At 40.9% G+C, this 18785-nt stretch overlaps 1 protein-coding gene across 6 annotated transcripts in view; it reads left to right on the top strand.

Annotated features, from left to right (window-relative positions):
- The window catches only part of CEP350 (centrosomal protein 350), a 69667-nt gene that overhangs the window by 16708 nt on the left and 34174 nt on the right, over positions 1-18785 (top strand). For 4 of the 6 annotated variants that reach the window (XM_040072558.1, XM_040072557.1, XM_040072560.1 and 1 more), the window contains exons 8-22: positions 2134-2247; positions 5504-5647; positions 6506-7161; positions 7510-7631; positions 8913-9964; positions 10579-10732; positions 11896-12059; positions 12946-13135; positions 14426-14646; positions 14755-14918; positions 15571-15681; positions 15929-16060; positions 17550-17686; positions 18044-18163; positions 18599-18765. In XM_040072558.1, the coding sequence (XP_039928492.1) occupies positions 2134-2247; positions 5504-5647; positions 6506-7161; positions 7510-7631; positions 8913-9964; positions 10579-10732; positions 11896-12059; positions 12946-13135; positions 14426-14646; positions 14755-14918; positions 15571-15681; positions 15929-16060; positions 17550-17686; positions 18044-18163; positions 18599-18765 (3648 nt within the window). The remainder of the gene's footprint in view (positions 1-2133; positions 2248-5503; positions 5648-6505; positions 7162-7509; positions 7632-8912; positions 9965-10578; positions 10733-11895; positions 12060-12945; positions 13136-14425; positions 14647-14754; positions 14919-15570; positions 15682-15928; positions 16061-17549; positions 17687-18043; positions 18164-18598; positions 18766-18785) is intronic. The other 2 variants (XM_040072556.1, XM_040072559.1) reach the window with 2 other exon arrangements.

The raw sequence follows: 18785 nt of genomic DNA, 5'->3' as shown, positions 1-18785 counted from the left end.
ATGAGCTGGAGTAGGATGCCCACGTGTGCTGTTTTAATTTGCTAGGCTGGTTACAGTGGAGTGCTGTGAGCTTGAATTGTCTGACTGAGTTGGAGGAGGGGGAAGTGACCAGGCGAATAAAATGAAAGGGAATGGAAAATAAAATCCCCAGAGAAACTCTAGTTTTGCAGCATAAGAGCTTACTTATTAAGAATACCTTTCCTCTTAGCTCAAAACATTTAAGACTGAAGGAGAATGCATTGAAATTTAAATCTGTAGGTTTCTGTGTAGTCATAAACCAATTTGTCTTTTTTCCTTGTACAACTCAATAAGTTACTGAGGAGTTTTTATGGAATCACTCATAAAAAAATAGTTCAGAAAGAAGAGAGAAGAGATGCTCCTTTTCAGTAAAATTATTTTGCAAAGGCACTGTTCAGGTCAGTCTGTGAAATTAATGCCAAATTTCCACAGAGTTTTAAACTACTCTTTCTTTCTTTCTTTCTTTCTTTCTTTCTTTCTTTCTTTCTTTCTTTCTTTCTTTCTTTCTTTCTTTCTTTCTTTCTTTCTTTCTTTCTTTCTTTCTTTCTTTCTTTCTTTCTTTCTTTCTTTCTTTCTTTCTTTCTTTCTTTCTTTCTTTCTTTCTTTCTTTCTTTCTTTCTTTCTTTCTTTCTTTTAAAAGTTTTGGCAAGCATAACAATCTGTTTATAGAAATTCAATTTTTTTTAAAAAAAGCTTTGTTGAAGAGATCCAATTAAAAGGCATTTGGATCGTGTGTCCAGTGCCTACAAAAAGAAGGAGCTATGTGTGTGTGTTGATCCACATTCCTGTCCTGATGCCATGTGTAGAACAGCTGTTGTGGAATGTGTCTCCCTTCTGAGCTGAAAAGATTATGCTGAATAGCTGATTGCTAGTAAACAAACATTGGTGCTGCACATAATATGTACTGTAAATGTATTTTTAGGTTGTCAGATTATCTATCCATGTGTTACTTCTGTATTAAATTTACAGCATGTGGTGTTTTGGGTGTGTGCAGTCAGTTGTATCAGAGCTGTTCTTTGCTCTCTAGTACTGAAATAATCTGTCATATCGCTGATATCTACAGCAGCACTGTTCTTTACAACGAAAAGATTTTTATGTTTAAGTGTAGACCATACAGGATATCTTCATCTTTGTACAGCAGTTAATGCTAAAGTATATTGTATGGACCCCAAGCTTGCAGTAATTTTGTCTCAAAGATGTTCAGGATTTGCCATACCAGAGCAAAATTGCTGTAATAGAGCAGGGTGGGAAGCAGCCTGTACTTTCCTGGAGTCAGGAAAGGGCTGTTTGTTGCTAAAAGAGGTGAGGAGGAAGTTAACTTTCTGCAAATGCAGTCACTGAGGCCTCTGGTACTCAGTGCATTGATTATCTTACCTGCTCTTGTTAGCCTTAAAGGCAGCTAGGAAATTTGTAAGGAAAGAGTATTAAGGGTGAGAAAGGCTCCTAAAATTCCATTCCTACATCTTTGAAATATAACATTCTCTTCTACCTCTAATGCTTCCTGTGGACATCCATCAGAGAGTGGTTTCACATGAAATTAGGGGCTGTAAATGTTTGCATTGGCATCTACATAAAGCTTCAGATGTGTCCATAGAGGGGGTTGCATCTTGGTTGTTTTATGTTGTCTGATCACATTCTTTAGAGAAGAGGAACCAGAAAACAGTGGTAGCAGTGGCCACAGAGTTCCTGGTGTGCTGACTGTGTTGTCAGGCTTTAGTGTGGAAGCAGCAGCCTTGTGTTCAGGAGCTACACGTCCTTGTGGAACATTAGAGCAGTGAAATGTAGTATCTGTAGCAGAAGAGAACCAGCAGTTGTTTATGTTAAACTGCTAACATTTCTTTTAGAAATGAAAATTAACTTTGTAAAGATCTGTTATGGTCTTACTGTGGCTTCGCTGCTTTCCAGTGTGTAGGTAAACATCTCAATTCAAAATTCTTGTGCTGTGAGGATTTTAAAGTGCTGGACTGGAAGTCATTGATCTGGGTATATAATCTGGGGAAGTCTGTGAATTCTATTGTGTTTCTCGGAGTGCCAGTTTTTCAAATGTTAAAGCAAGCTTGTTATTCTGTGTTCTCCCCTGTGGGATATCACTTAACAGCTTTTGTTTGTTTTTAGAGGATTCAGCGGTGAAAGGAAAATCTAGTGAGAGAAACAGAGAGAGGAAAGCAACCAGACCAGCGCAGAAAGTGCAGAAACTGGCACGATTGTCAAGTGCAGAGTCCAAACAAGGTGATTATTTCTGCTGTAGAGGGAGGATTGTTACGTGTCCTTCAGAGATGAGTTTTGTCTCAAGAAAGAACGATTAAAGTATATTGCTTTAAAAGCCTTCTTAGATGTGCAGTAGTGCTGTTACAGTGAGTTTGTGCACTGCTGCTTTGGGAGCTGTGTATGGTTTTGGTGTTGGTTCGTGGCTGTGTGCACTTTTTTGTGGTTTGTTTTAATTTTTTTGCCTTTCCACTTGCTGTGTGCACCTTGAAGAAACTGCTGCGGAATGTGAGTTTCTTGTGGGGAGAGTTATCCTTAGGTATCTGTCAGGGTCATGTAGACAAAAAGAGGCAGGAGCTCTGCTCTGGAGCCTGGCTTGTGATGAAGCTTGTTAGAGCCTTCCCCATGGCTCAATCAGCAATGCTGAGGCATGATATTAAAATCAGTGCCAGTGGGACTTGCTCAGTTGCTCTTCGATCAGGTGAGGAGGGGCTGCAGTCAAAGCTGTTCTCTTGGGTGTTTTCTCAGTGGGGAAGCAGAGAACAGGATGTTCCTGGTTCTTCTCTGGTAGTTGTTCCACGTTTTGAGTTGTTGCTATTCTGCACCTTCAGTTCTGGCTTAACCCACTCCTTGCTTTTTCAGTTGGTGAAGGAATGTAAACGCACATGCCCTGACTAGTCTTCCAAATCTTGGTATTTTTAAAGAGATATTTATTTCTTTTTGCAACTGATAACTTTTCCCCCCACTATTGTCTGACAACTCCACTGAATATTAAATATAATTTAATAATTTAGAGAAAATGATGCAAGCATGTTACTCTAGAGCAGTGCCTTGTAGAAGAAAATAAAATGAAACACATGTGGAATTGTGTCAGTGCTTCTTAGTTTTCCAGTAGTGTGAATCTTTGATATTGGCAGCAAAAGAATTAGGAAACCTTCCAGATATGCTTCGTATTTGGTTTTAGTTGTCATACATAGTGAGTAGCTATGGCTGCAATCACACAGAAAACAGTTTATTTTCTTTAAATATATGCAAGTTTAGGCACCTTTTGAACCCCTCTTAAGGTTTTATATTTTTCCTTATGTACAGTGACCTATAATCTCTAAATATTTTAAAGAAAAAAAAGCAGCTTTAAAAATTATTTCCAAGTATTTTTAGAGCGTGAATATGTGCTTCTGTGTGCTGTAAATCCTGCTTGTGAATATTTTGTGGTAAGGAATACTAATACTTCAAGTGCTAAGCATGGATTTGCTCCCTCCTGTGCTGATCAGTCCCCACTTAAGGAATCACACTCAGCTGTCTTATATATTTATGACAGTTCCAAGTGAGGGAGGAGCTCGGTGCACAGAACCCCAACAGTCCTGCCCTGTGCTTGAGAGCGTTGTCCAAATGCTTCTTGAGCTCCATGAGTCTTGGGACTGTGACCAGTTCCCTGGGAAGCCTGCTCAGTGCCCAAACACCCTCCTAATGAAGAGTCTTTTCCTAATACCCAACCTAACCCTCCCCTGACACAACTTCAGGCCATTCCCTCAGGTCCTGTCCCTGGTTGCCACAGAGAGATTGGTGCCCACTGCTGTGCTTTCCCTTGTAAGGAAGTCCTCTCTGCCTTCAAGGGAGTCAACAGCTGTAAGCTCCAGCCCCTCCATTACATCCATACATATCCCTGTTATAATGGATTAAATGTGTGGAAAATGATGGCCTGAAATCCCTGGAAGGCAAGAACCAGCTCTAAGTGTCATACCCACGCTGGTCCATCCTCCTCCAGTCATTGCAGTAAGAAACTGCTTACCATGGCCAAGGCTATTAATAGCTGTGGCTCGTGTTCTGCCCCATTGGCGTGTTTTAGTTAAACAGCTGACTTGAGATGGAAGATGACACTTTACACTGGCTCTTTAAACACACACAGGACTAATTGAGAACAGTGAGTTCTGCAGGAGAACCCCTTTGGCTGATGCCTCTGTTTCAAAGAGGCTCGTAGTGACATGTTTCAAGTGACAGCTCTTTTATAAAATACTTGGATAATTTACAATGCAGGCAAGGAGTTCTGCTCGCAAAGGGTTGAGTAGTGGGCTGCAAACTTCTAGGTTAAAATAACAAGAGGGTTGGAAACAGAGGCCTTGGATTGCCAAAGCAACTATTCTGCTGTGCTGGATTTCACTTGACATTGTTGGTATCCTGTCTTCAAAGTGCTGTTGGGCCCAGTACAGTGCCTTTTTTGTTTGGCTGTGGTGATCTCATGCTGGAGTGGCTGAGTTTCTTTAGGCTGAGTACTTGGAGGTAGAGCCTGAGAGGGAATTGATAAAAATCAATTGCAAATTATACATTCCAGTTAGGTACTTCTCTAGCAATTAAATACCCCTGAAAGATCTGATTAATTTAGAGATCATTAATTATCTGAATTACCTAATTAAATTTTCTTTTTTATACTGTGTTTTTCTCCAGAGCACTTTAAAGTCATTATTAAAAAAAAAATAAGTATTAGTATTATTGGAAGTTAGTGTGTTGAAAGGTAAATTGAATAAAGCTATCATTTAATCTATTATTTAATCTACCCAATAGTAGGTAAAGATGCCACCATAACCAGTTCTTATAATTTAATTATCTGTAGAATGATAAAATAATCCTAGAACATTTTGATTGGGGTTCTGTCACCTGCAAGGTATTCTGTCCTTGAATTCAGTATCAGCTAATAGGGTTTATTCTTTACTATTTCAGTGGTGGAACAGAAGTCCCAGCTAAGGGACAGTGAGTGAGCCTTGGTGTAAAACATCTGCTGCTCGATGTTTTTTCCCCTTCTCACAAGACATGTGTGTCACCAATTAATAATCTGTAAAAGCCTTTAAAGTAGTTCAGGGGTTTTTTTTCTAGAGTATTAGCTAATATTGTTTTGGTAGGAAAGTTAAGGGGTTCATATATCTCACCTTTATTTTCATTCCTCTTATTACAACAATTTAGTTGCTTTTATGTTTTTATTTCTTATTTTCCATATTTGAGTGGTGGTGAGCAGCTCTGGAAGTATTCCCCCTGTCCCTAGCAAGGCTTGTTTGTATATTTTAGACCTCCAGAACCCATTCTTTTTTAAATCAGTTTTTGTAGGGCTTCAGGGTGCTGCAGTGTGTTTTGGATGTTGCACTGGGACATCAGTGTTCTGACTCTTTGGCTGTACCACTAATGCAGAATTAAATGATACAGAAATGATGAATGGCTGCAACGAATACTTCTGTCTGATACCATGGCAAATCCTCTAGACCTTGACTTTTATTTATTCTTTATTTTGCAGGTGGAAACTATGTGATAAGTGCATCTTCCTGGCGGGAGGGACAAAAGCTGGCAAAAAAGATCCTGGGTCCAGCTCCCAGAATAGAACAGGACAGAAGAGCTGTATCCAGTGACAGAACAGGCCGAGAGAGAGCTGCCAAGTCTGGTAAATTGTTCTTTTATCACTGGACTTACTTCATTTTACTTTATTATATAACACTGCAAGTCTGCAGACTAGAGCAGACTTCTGAGCTAGAATGTTCTAAGATAGAAGTTTCTTATCAAAATTACTCCTATTTTTAAATCAAAAACCACTCGTATCAAAATTAAAAGTTATCAAAATTAATCCTATTTTTAACCTGGGATTTGAGGGAGGTGGGGAAGAAATTTTGCTCACAATCGTGGCTGGAGTGCATAACCTCAGTTCCTGTGTGCGTTATGGGCTTTTTTTAGTGTCATGGTCTCTTCACATGGGACATGACGCGTGGCTGCAGGGGTGCTTCGGGTATCTGGAAAAGATGAGATATAGGCTGCAACCAGAAAAATGGAGCACCTGCAATCTGTCTTTGCCTCTTGAAGCCAGTGGGGAAAGGAATGGCTAGCAGTGATCCACAGGCCAGATGAATTTTCCAAGGTGCTGTACATAATCCATAAGCTGTGATTGAGCATCCCAGTTTAACAGGAATTGTGGTTCTTCCAGATACAGTATAATGTCATCTGTGTGCATCATAGATATTCACTGATTCCTCCACCAGCCTTTTTCAGAATTTATCCAGAATCTCAGACAGGATAAATAAGGCATGCTGGGAACTGCTGTACTTTTCATGCCTGTGAGGTGGTGAGGCTAGTAAGAGTAGAAAGGGTGTGGGCTCAGTCTGAGCAAAGGCTGCCGCATTCAGACTGTGGCACTGAATGAAACAAAGACCTGTTTACAGTGAGATCTGCCCTCTTCCCTCATCCTTCTTTTTGCAGCTGTTTCCCAAATTTGATTGTTACCTGACATATTTGACATCTCATTCTTTAGCAGGCTGCATTGGAAGGACAGGTTCTGATTCCAGATTGGAGGTTACCCGTAAAAGCTCTTCAAGAAGTTCCGAAAGATCGAGAAGTAAAGTACGGTCCGAGACCAATCTGAGAAAACGGGAAGCTGCTCTTCCAGGTGATAACCAAGAAGATCATGCTTCTGTAAACAAGGATTTCCTGCCTGTGGAGATACGTGGAATTCTTGATGACCTGCAGCTGGATTCCATGAGTACAAAGCAAGAGGCAGATGTGGAAAAGCAGAATCAAAAATCTGTTTTGCCTGCTCAAAATATGAGGAGCCACAGTCCAACCAAAAGGAAACCCGACAAGGTAGCGGCCAGTGAGGAGCCTCAGGTGATCTCTAAGAAACGCCACTATGACAGTGATGAGGTTCGTCAGTATATCATCAGGCAGCAGGAGGAGAGGAAGAAGAAGCAGAATGAAGAGAAGAAAGCACAAAAGGAGGCAACAGAACAGAAGAACAAAAGGCTCCAAGAGCTCTACAGAAAGCAGAAGGAGGCTGTTACTAAAGTGAAGAATGTGCCTCCTCCTGAGCCTTCAGCAACCAAACGGTTACAGGAAACCTATTCCAAACTCTTGCTGGAACGAACACTTTTAGAAGAGCCACCTCAGCTGCCTACGGTGCAGGAAACACAGGTACAGCTGATTCACTAACTTAGTGTCTTGCAGTTGTTTGCAGGAATAGGAGGTCCTTTGTTTAGGGAGGTTGTGACTTGTGCTGTTCCGGTGGTTATCGGTTAAGAGAAAAGAACAAATCAAAACGTGTAGCTTTGCTTAAACATAGTGATTTCAATGTGCAGCCTCTTTGCTAGTGGCTGCTTTTTGGCCCAGCAAGGCCTACTAGAAAGTTGACTGAAAATCATCTTTATGTTTTAAAGAGAAGCTGAATTCTGGATATTAGCCTTTTCAATTGTAAGGAGACAAGAGCTCCTGAATGCTGACACGCTTTTGAAAATGCATTTTTCTGGTTGTCTTCATCTCTAGCCCAGACCTGGTTATCAGCCATCTGGGGAATCTGACAAAGAAAACAAGGCTCAAGAGCGTCCTCCAAGTGCGTCTTCCAGCAGTGACATGTCCCTTTCGGAACCACAGCTTCCGCTGCTGAGGTGAGCAGATGGGGCCTTGGGAGAGAGAGGAAAATGCTCCTGCTTTCATCTCTCAGAGGTGAAAATAGCCTTGGCTTTGAGTTCCTGTTCCAGTGAGAGTAATTGTCTTTACATCAATTACAGCATTTTCCTCTCAGTAAAGAGGAAGCTGATGCAGGAAACCATATGAAAATTTTGGCTATGGCTGATTTGCGAGTGTGTAAATAAGTAAAGTGAATGGTGGTTGCTGGTTACGTTTTGTTGACATCAGTGGGATGTGTATTTCATATGGGACCGCTCTTTTTTCCTCTGCCCTTGGGCAAGAGAAGCTGATCCTGTGAATGTATCTGTTGATTTTTCTTTCTTGATTTGCTCAGTGTTGCTATTTCATCTATTGTCTTGGATTCAGCCATTATTTACTCTCTGTGAAGTACCAAGCACCTCTGCTTCTGCTTGGAACTGGCCTTTCCCTATTTCTTTTCATACATCTTTCTCAGTTTTGAATTGTTCAGTCTTATTATCAGAGTCTTCTAACCGCAACTCAAGGTGCCTAACCAAACACTTAAATGTAAGGAAGTAAAAATCCTGAAGCTTCTTGGATATCCTTAGTATCCCTGTTGTGCAAGTGTCTTCATTTTTAACTACATAATGAATGTCTGCTTCTTAAATGTATACTTGCTTCAGTATCTCTGCTCTGACTTAGTAAGTGCAATGAGACCTGTTTCCCTTCTGGAAAATTTCAGGGAAGCTCACTGGGAATGCCATGTACTATTGTGTGTAGGATAAAAAAGCTAAACCATATAGTAAATATTGTTAGTGTAACTTCATAAAGAAAAAAAGTAATTGCTAATAGTAGAGGAGAGATGAGACTCACAGGACTGCATAAGGTATTCAGAGATCCTCACAGTAATCAGAGACAAGTTTTTTTGGGGGGATTTTTGAGGTGTTCTAGTGTTCTGGACATGGGCAGGGGATAAGGAAAAAAAACATTTCTCCCTTTTTGGAGTCAGTAAGTTTTTGGAAAAGACTTACTGCTCAGAGTGAAAAACCTCAGCTCGTTACAACCCTAAAACAAAGAGTACACCATCAGTGGCATTTCAGATTTGGGAGGTGCTGTGTTGTTTGCTTTGTTGCTTTTTTTACTAAATAACATTGTGTATCTGTTTACTGTCCCGTTCCCCACCCCTCTGATTCCACCAAAAAGTATTTTGTCCTGGAATTAAATCTGTGGCAATGATGCATTAATCTAAGGCATCGATATTCGTGTAAGTCGTCAACGTAAATGATGACTTTTCATTTCAGGAGCGATTTGATGGAGCCTCCATGGGTACAGCCAGACAGGTTGAGCCCAAGAGTCCAGCTCCCCCACCCACAAGCTCTCTTGGGCTCAAGTGGAGGCCCTTGTTCCCCTCACTGGAGTCTGGAGCAGATGGACCTTCTGTCGAAGGAGTGTGACGCGATGCTGGCAGGCAGGAGGAGCCATTCTGCCCCTGTGGGGTCCCTGATGCCTCAGTCATACCCAAATTCATCTGCTGCACAGGAAAACCTCTTAGTAAAACCTTCTGCCAGCCAGTATAAGAGCAAATTAGATCGCCTTGAAGCTTTGAAAGCTACAGCCGCTTCCCTTTCTAGCAGGATTGAAACTGAAGCCAAAAAGTTGGCCGGCGCTGGTATCAACTATGGTACCATGTGGAACTCAGAATTTATGCAAGAAAACCAGGATGAGGGATGGTGGGCAAAGGCTGTGAGTCCTCCTGTGAGGGAGGAAAATGAAAATACTTTTTCAGCCAGAATTCAAAGGATGTTGGGTGCCTGCGTGTCTCATACAACCTTCGATGAAAACCTTCCTGGGGTAGGCAACCTTAGTGAGTTTAAAAAGCTCCCCGAGACCATCAGACCTCTTACTGATGTAGTCAGCCTTGGATTGAGGTCTCCTGCTGCTAACAGGCACGAAGGGATCCTGGGACATTTATCCAGGAGGCAGACGGAGTCCCCAGGGCGTGAGAACCAGGCACATCCTGTGAGCAAAGCCGTTACCCCTCACGAGTCCAGCATTGACTCCATCAGCGAAGGGCCTCTCCTGAGTGATGAAAACCTCTCAGAAGAGGAAGGAGGCCAGCACAAACAGCTGCCACTGAGGATGTTGGAGACATTAAAAGAGAAGGATTTTTGCATTCGGGAGAGAAATGCTTTTGAGCCCATAAAGGAGTTTCAGAAAGCAGCTGAGAGGTACTCCCCACTTTTCACTCAGACAAGTGACACACACAGCAAGGGGCCCTGGGAGGAGCTGGCAAAGGGAAGTCCCCACAGTATCATCAACATCTTTGCAAAGAATTATCAGCTTCATGGAAAAGGTAAAAACGGAAACATTTCTCAAAGCTCTTGTGAATTGCTGTTTTCCCAGTCTTACTGCTCTGTGCACTTCATAATTCACAGTTAAGGAATGTGCTTTCAGAGGTCTCAAATGTCAATCTGCGTAAGGCGTGATTTACAACTGTCTCACGCAGGATGCTTAGTTTCATTTTCATTTTTTGTACAAATTTATTCTTCTTTTTATGAGTACTTTGTCTCTGGCCTGGAGTTCCTCATTCTGAGGAGGAATGTTTTCTGAGAAGTTGATTTTTGTCTTGTGGTTTTTCTCGATTCTTTTTACCTTCATAACATTTTCTTTAAAGATGATTGCATGAAATTTTCTGCAGATGACTCTAAAGCACTGTGCTCTTCAAGAATGTTTTGGTTGGAGTATGTCAATGAAGTAAAGAATTTGATAATTTACAAAAAGAGGAAGACTGTGCTTGCTATGTTGTGTTAAAACTGCCATGGGACAGCTGTACTCTGTTCTCCTGATGATTTTGTGTTTGGAAGGATGTCATTGTAACTCATGGTTGGGAGCATTTTAATTCCTATTACCTATTTGATGTATGTTTGTTACACTTTTTGTCCTCTCCCTTCTCTCTCCACGCTTCAGTGTTTGAAGAAAGGCTGAACGGAGGCTCTGCCCTTCTGCGCCCTTTGCTCCCTGCCATGAGCCCTCCTGAGAGCGTGGCTTCTTACGAGGATGACTTTGTCTCATCGCAAGGAAGCAGCACTTTAACAGACAAAAAGATTTCACGTGACCTCAGGTAGCTGGGTTGGACTTCCTAGAAAAATAAAAATGCAGAATTCAAGAGAAAATAGTTAATACAAAATTTGTTTCATAGAAGTATGCTGGATATCTTTTCTGCTGTGCTGTACTATACTAGTCAAACTGATGAAGTACTGTCTCAGGACCTTGCAGTTAATATAGTTAGCATAGTTAAGACAGAGTCCCGTATTCCTGTTCCCTGTCTGATTTTTGCTGTTCTTTAGCCCGGACAGGGAGCTTGAGACAAGATTCGTATCCTTTGTAGTCCAGTGAAAATTAGTTCTCTGACTTGTGTGGCTGCAATAATGCTCAGTTTGGTAGTCATGTAATTCAGAAAAACTAGAAAAGCTATTTGTAAGTCTGAAAATGCCTTCAGTACTTCAGAACTTCATAGTAAATCTGTAATTGCTTTAAGCATTTGTCAGTGCTTACTTAGTAATGGGTAAATAAACTGTCTGTAAGAATTTTTAAAAGCTTTTGTTCAGATTAAAATCTGAAGACTGTAGATCCTGGATCTCCATGTTTACTACATGGCTTCCTGAATTTTCCAAGACCCTCTTTCTTGTAATGAGCTATGTTTATATCTTTTGGGCACCTTGGGAGAGGCCACAAGTGTGTTTGTGTCGGTGATACTTAACTTCAGAAGAAAAGAAGTTAAAAGGCACTTTGCACACTGAAAATGTTGGCTGCAAGAAATGGTTTCTTTCTGATTGAAACTTCTTTCTTCTGTTGGTATTATTTAGTATACGATGCATTAGCATCTAATAGTTTTACTAATTATTGCAATCCTTTATTGAAAATTGCTCATATTTCTAGCAGTTGATATCTGTATGACCAGAAATTACCTGAAATGCAGTCACAGTTTAAATCATTCCTGTGTTGTTCAGGTATTGAGTCCAATTGCTTCTAAGAGTTAAAATTGGACAGGACGGTTATGATCCATCTTTTAGGCTTTCATATTATTGGAAGCATGTTTCAATATGTTCAATATCATATCAAACTTTTTTAGCTATCATAGCTTTTAATCTCAAAACGGATGTTTTTCTAGATGGGCTGATTAGTGCAGTTTGGTCATTTAATTCAAAGTGTGGTAGTTTTCTTGTGCACAGTGGAACATGGGAGCTGGAAGTCCTTAATCACTGTCAATGTGCTCCTTTTTAGTGTTGCTGGCAGCAGTAATTCCAGCATTCAGGAAGAAACTCCCAGTAGGAAGTCTCCCCTTGACCCTCCATCTGTGGAGTTTGGTTCTCAGCACTCACCTGGACCGCGGTCTGCAGCATCTTCCCGTTCATCTGCGTCCTCTAAAAAGAGAGGGAAAAAGGAACGTAAGTGCAGTAGAGTAGCCTTTTTTGTGAAGGCTTTTCTTGTTAGGAAAATTGCAGTCCTTCATATCTAGAAACTGTAATCTACTACTGATAGAATGATTGATTTATTCCTCCAGGATTCCTTCTTAGATTCTTTTTGACTCTGGTTAATCTCTGGCCTTAAAATACAGTAATTTAAATTTAAATAAGTGAGAGGTTGTTAGCAGCATTGAAAAGTTTCCTTTCCTAAACCAACCTTTTTAATAAATTAGTTAATTTTAATATTGTGTGGGAACTATGATTAGGTTCTGTACTGAGAAAATGCCAATAGGCTTCTGAGTTATGGCTATGTGACAACAAATTTGCCTGAATGTTTTGTCTTTGGATCACAGTTAGTTTTCATCAGTGCACAAATGAATAAATACATTGGTTTCTGTGGTAACCTGTACATTACAAAAGCATGAAGAAACTTGAGGCTTGGTGCACTCATAGTATATAAGCAATGGATTTAAAAACCCCTGGGTTTTAAGTCAATAGAAACATGACAAAAATAGGATTAGGCATTCTAAATTATCTCTTCCTTTTTTTTCAAAATTCTTTACCTTTCCCCCCAGAAAGCTAGGCTGTATTCTGATTATTAGTAGTAAAGAATCAAGTATGTATTTTCCTTATTTAAACTGATAGAGTGCTGAAATGAAAGCTGAGTGACAGCTTTGGCAGGGAACACAATATACAGAAGAGAACTTCACTGCCAGGTCCACATTTCTTGCTTGTTGGATCTGTAGACTTCTGACTCAAAAGCTTCTTTAATTGGGAAAAAACTTCTCAGTCATTGTTTTGGGGTTGTGACATCAAGGTATTCACATGTAGAACCAAACAAACTTTTAACGCTGTTGTTGCTTCTTAGGGTTGGACTCCTTCAATGGAAGCTCTCACCACTTTTCTGTAGAAGAAGATAAAATACTGTCTGAATTAGAGAGGGGATCCCAACAGGCTAAGAAATCCTTACCAAGTAGCCGAATTTCTAATAAAGAGCATGAGCAGAACCCAGATACAGACAGCACACTGGAAAATTTGTCTGGACACTCCCTGATGAGGTAACAGGAATGTTGTAAGATTCTATGCAAATATAAATGATGCTTAGTAGTGTTACTGACTGTGTCTTTGGATATGCAAAAGGGAAGTAACAGAAATAGTCAAATGTTAGTAGGATGTGCATGCAGAAAACTTTTTTCCCTGTATTTTAAACATGAAACCTGGTGTCCTGTCATATTCAGTACCTTAAGCATTGAAATACAGTTTTTGTTTCCCTCTTCTAGAAAAGGTCTGTTAGAAATGTGTCAGGGTTTATCCAACCTGTGCAGTCTCCTTTCTTTTTTCAGTAGATACACAGACAATTTTGGCTGTACTTGTGTTCAGGTAATACTCACAAAGCCTATCCAGCTCTGTGAGTCGATGTCTTTTGAGAGATGAACCCATCCTTGGAAAAGAGTGTATTAAAACAAGAAAGAAACACATGTCTTCAGTTGCAACCTCTTTTTGTCTAGCTAAAAATGCAGTTTTCTGATAATTGTCCAGTGAAGGTGGTTATGAAGCTCGGTTTTCACTGCACTTTTTTCTCAAAAACATCAAATAATATGAGTACTGTGTTGGTTTAGAGCAGTTTTGAGGTATTGGCTCCTGTTGGTGACTGTTGCTGATATCCAGGACTGGGTTTGAAAGGTCCGTTGATCTCCTAAGATGTGTCAAGTAAAGCAGAATGTCTTCCCAAAGGATTTAAACAGCCATTGTTAATCCTCTTCAGCCTAATAAAATTGAAATAGTAAATTTAAGAAGCATCTGTATAATTTTCTCTGTTTGAAAAAGAAATGTATTTTCTCAAAAAGTGTTACCATAGTATCTTACAAATTGTTCAAGTCAGGTTTTGGTCTTCATTGCATTTTAGGAGAGAGGTCAAGACTCAGGGCAGTGGCTTGTCACAATCAGTTGCCTCCATGATAGTAAACTGTTCACTTTTTAAACTGCATGTGCAAATGATTGCATCCTGACTTTCTCATGCCAGGCTCCTAACAGTAGGCATTGAAACTGCTTGTCTGATCATGTAGAACATAAAGATACTGTGTTAAAAAAAAAAAAAAAAAAAGTGTGTGTATGTGCTAACTAGGCTTAATACTTGGGGAAAAGTAGGGTGCTCTAGAAACTTAACTCTGAACTGGGATTTAGGGACAAAACCCATCGCATGAGGCCATGTGCAAACTGAACAGACTGTGCCCTTTGCATGGATCTGTTTGTGTGCAGGAATGGAAGAACAAGGTTATTCCTTTATTTTGTCAAATAGCTGGACAAGGAGAGTTATTCACTCCTTTTGGTTTTTGTTTCACTGTCAGTTTCTCAGACAAGGGAAGACCCCAGAAGACACCAACTTCTTCCCCATCTCCTGGCTCCCAAAAAGTGCTGCAGTTGGATTCTGGAGGCAACACAGCGGAAAGAGTCAAGTCACCAGCTGGCTTTTCTGGAGGTGCAGCCCCAGGGCTGAAGCCAAACCCGGCCTTCCCTGACGTGGGCCTGGGCGCCGGCAGGTCTGCAGCAGGAGCAGCCTCCGCAGGCGGTGAGTATCTGTAAAAGCCGTGCTGATGCCACAGCAGCTGCAGCATCTTTCCTTTTTGATGTGGGCCGCTGAAGTGTGTGAGGGTGAGCAGTGTGTGCTGTCCTGCAGGGTGCATGCGCTTCTCCCCCGCGGGGCTGCAGCACCGTTTGTCAGCAGAGCTGAACTACCTGAGCGCCATCGAGGAGTCCGTGCGGCAGCTCTCGGATCTGGAGCGGGTACGCGGCATCTCCCTTGCCCAGCAGGAGAGTGTTTCTTTGGCTCAGATTCTCAAGGTAATGGCAAAATGCTTCTTTGTCTTAGCTCTTCTTCTTTTTTTTTTTCTTTTATTGTTTGTTTGCAAGAAAATTAACCAAGTTGGGGCAAGTTAAGCTTTTGTTAGCAATGCAGAGAAATCATAATGGGTATGAATGAGGCATCTCTGATAATGTCCATTTTTTAGGATTAATGTCAGTTATCTTTCTTTTTCTAAGTTGACACCAAGAAGTAGCTACTCTGGACTATGTGTCATTAATAGACCATTAGCTGGAATCATTGTTTTGGTTGTGTTCCTCAGATAAAAGCATGATTATTTATTGGGATTGATACTGAGTTCCAGCGTAGTTGTTCGGGCTGGGTGATTTGTTTTATTCCACACAAACAGTATTTTTGGTTCAAGTTTCTTTATGTTGACAAGATTGTTTATTCTGGTTTGTTGAATTAATTGATGTCCTAAACTCCTTTCTGCACTGTGGTGGAAGAGTATGGGGTATGTGCATTGCTTTAAAAAGGAAGAGGGTCAGTGGGTTGAAAATTCTGTTTCAGCAGAAGAGACACCCCCAGCAGAGTAGATCCAGATCTTTAAGAGGTAGTTGCAACCAGTGGCTGAGGCAAATCACATCTTTATATTTTACTAGCATGGTTAAAACTTGTTTTCCTTATCTGTAGGCACAACAGCAGCGCCATGAACGCGACTTGGCTCTTTGGAAAATCAAGGCTGAACAAGAAGCTTTAGAAAGTCAGAGACAGCTGGAAGAGGCAAGGCAGAAGGCAGCTCAGGTAAGGCTGCCCTTCAAAAACATGGAATGTGTAAGAGGCAAAATGTTGTAAGTAAATCCATGCCTTTAACTATTCTTAATTTGAAGCTGTGAACAACATGAAAGTGCCAAAAGGGTTTAACATAGCTAAAAGAAACTCTCAGGGGCCTATTTCAAACTTTTTTTCTGGCAGATTTTGAGAAATAAATCTGTAGTTACTCCAGCCAGACCATTTCGAGGAGCTGAACTGTCTTGTGTTTTCTGCACAGGTCCACGCAGAGTCACTGCAGCAGCTGGTGCAGTCACGGCTGGAGGCTGGACAGGAGCCCCCGTGCAAGGCTGCAGCCAAACAGGCAGAACCTGCGCTGCTCGCAGCAGATGCGACTCACCAGCTCCGTGAGGTGAGGCCCCAGGGAAAGAGAAAAGCTACTGCAATTGCAGTATTACTGTGAATACTTCTTTGCCTTTTAAGTTTCTGTTTGGTGTCATTCTTGGTACAACTTCTTCGCTTTCATAACATGACAAATTACAGGACTTCAAAGGAGCTACTCTGGCATTGTTACTTAGAAGTAAATCAGCAGCCTTAAATCACTGTTCCACATTCTTATGATCTTCCAGTTAATGAACTGGGAAGAAGTTTGTTCTTCCAGGGTAGATTGATGACAGTGAACACAGCATCTTTAGTTTGCAGGAGTTGCTCTCCATCAGGGATTGATCCTATACCTGTTTCATGTGCAAATTAAATTAGAAAAGCAGACAATTGCAACTTTGGTTACTGCTGAAGGCAGAAGAGCAACAACAAATAAAATTTTATAAAAAGAGAGAATCTTCAGCAAAGCTCTTGACTTGGTACAGAATTTGAAGTTTCCTTGTTTTGAATCTCTCTTTGTTCCTCTTGTGCTATACAGAATATTTATTAGTTTTCAGGGGTTTATATCAGTTTATCAGTTTTTTATACTTCTTGTTCCCAGTATGTAGCAGCTGCTTCAAACATGGATAAGGAACACAGGAACCAAGAAATGCTCTTACTCCATCACAGTTTAGAAATCACAGTGACTGTGGGTCAGTATTATGGGATGGAGTGCAAAAGGCTGATGAGTGTGAGCAGAACTGTTTCTTCACATCTTGTGCACATGTTGGTGCTCACCAAGGCTGTTTTTTATGAGTAATGGAATTGTAAAATTATACTGATGTACTTGTTCTGGATTCTGCCAAATACGTGAAGTTTAAATAATTTTTGAGCAGACAAGAATGGGTTAAAGGAGCAGAAAAACTCAGACACCTCAAACAGATGCAGTGTATTGGTCATCGAGAGTAAACAGTGAAGTCTTGGATAAAGACATGGAAACATTTTTCGTTTTTAGAGCTCAAGTGGGCAGAAACCAGCTAAGAAACCATGGAGAAAAAACAGAGAAGACAGCTTTTATTTGATGTAGGGTTTTATTCTCTTCAAGTCTTGACTGAGGTTTGAAGTCTGAGCGTAGGAGGTGCTGGTGGAGAGGCTGATGGGGATGACCTGGTCACTGATGCTGGGTCAGCAGAGTAGCTTTTCCATCTCTGTTCACAAGTGACTCCAGGTACTCAGTTGAACAGCCATTTGTTTTAACTGGAATGCAGCAGTGGAAACACCTGTCACTGATGTGCTGGGAATATTTTTGAATGTACACTGTAATTTATTACGTGTAAAGGAATGGAGTATGGAGGGATATGTATTCTCAGTATGCACTTTACCACCAGAAGTGACTCGTGTTGTTACAAACCACTGTAACCCCGTGTCTTACACAATTGTTACAAATCACTAAATTGTCTCCCAGAAGGATCATTTTCTCTTCCAGAAGCATTTTGATGCTGATAAGCTCACTGTATGCCCATGTTTTTTGCTGTACTCAGATGGCAGAGTTAGCACGGACTCAGATCTCGGACACTGTCGGTGCCCCAGCTGCTGCCGTCCCCACCTTGTTCGACCAGCAGCGGCAGCACCATTCCGAGTTCATAAAGCAGCTGAGGGCCAGAGCTGATACAAACAGGTTTGGCTTCATGTTTCACATCTTGGGAGGGGGGGAAGTAAGATTTGTTAGGTATTGCTTCACCTGTTCTTGCAGAAAATTTTAAGATGTCATAATAAGTGAGCGTTTAAGATGAACTTGGATCCCATCTTTATGCCCTTAATAGCATACACCAAAGGTGACATTAACTTTTGAGACTCTCCATAAAAGAGTAGAAAAAGATTATCTAAATGTTTTGTGGGATGATTTAACCTAGTTTATCTTTAAGAAATCTTTTAGCTGTTACTACTTTGAATAAACTGATGGAAGCTCATGAAAACTGTATTACTCCTATCTTCAAGAGAGTGCAGATTAACCCCAACTACTTCTCATTGCCAGGAAATCTGAGTCTGGTGCCATATCACAAGGTAAAGAGGAGACAGGTGACTCAAAACAGACATACTCACCAATGTTTGATAGTTACTCTGAGTCCTCAAGATCAAAGGTTCATGATCAGAGGTAAGAAGCTTTTTGTGTCCTGTTCACTTACCTGATCTAGTTAGGTCCCATGAAGTTTCTCACAGCCCTTCTCTGATCTTGAGCTGGAAAAATGTTGTCCTCTGTAGTTCTCCTAACTTCTTAAACAGAATTTCTAACTTACTCATTCTTTTAAAATCTGAAAGAAGATTTTATGCATTTGTTTATCATCTCTACTCACTGCCAGGTAAAGGATGTGGATGCCTTCAGAGCACATGGATTTTAAGCTAGAATTAAAACAGCAATTAGTAGTTGGATGAAACTTGGAATTTTAAAGTAACCAAACTGCATTTTAAAACAAAACCTTCTGCTTATTGTTTATTGTTGTGATGTTCATCATGATGCGCACAGTAGTAGTGTAATACAAGTATTTTGAAATGTGCAAAGTATTTAAAAAAAAATCTCTGGATAACACAGTAGTACCAGCAGCTGCCAGGGGAGCCCTTCAGTTCCATCTTCTAAGGAGAATGAGAAAAAGCTTTCCCGTCGTGAGAAGACAGCCAGCAGTGTTGAAGAGCAGGCTCAGACTGCTGCAGATGATTCCTTGCCCAGTGACAGCGTTTTGTCCCTGCCAGATGAAAAAGGTTGGCTGTGCTGCTGGTGT

Source organism: Hirundo rustica, chromosome 9 (genome assembly GCF_015227805.2).
Source record: "Hirundo rustica isolate bHirRus1 chromosome 9, bHirRus1.pri.v3, whole genome shotgun sequence".
NCBI classification, from domain to species: domain Eukaryota; kingdom Metazoa; phylum Chordata; class Aves; order Passeriformes; family Hirundinidae; genus Hirundo; species Hirundo rustica.
This window is presented reverse-complemented; position numbering and strand designations above follow the sequence as displayed.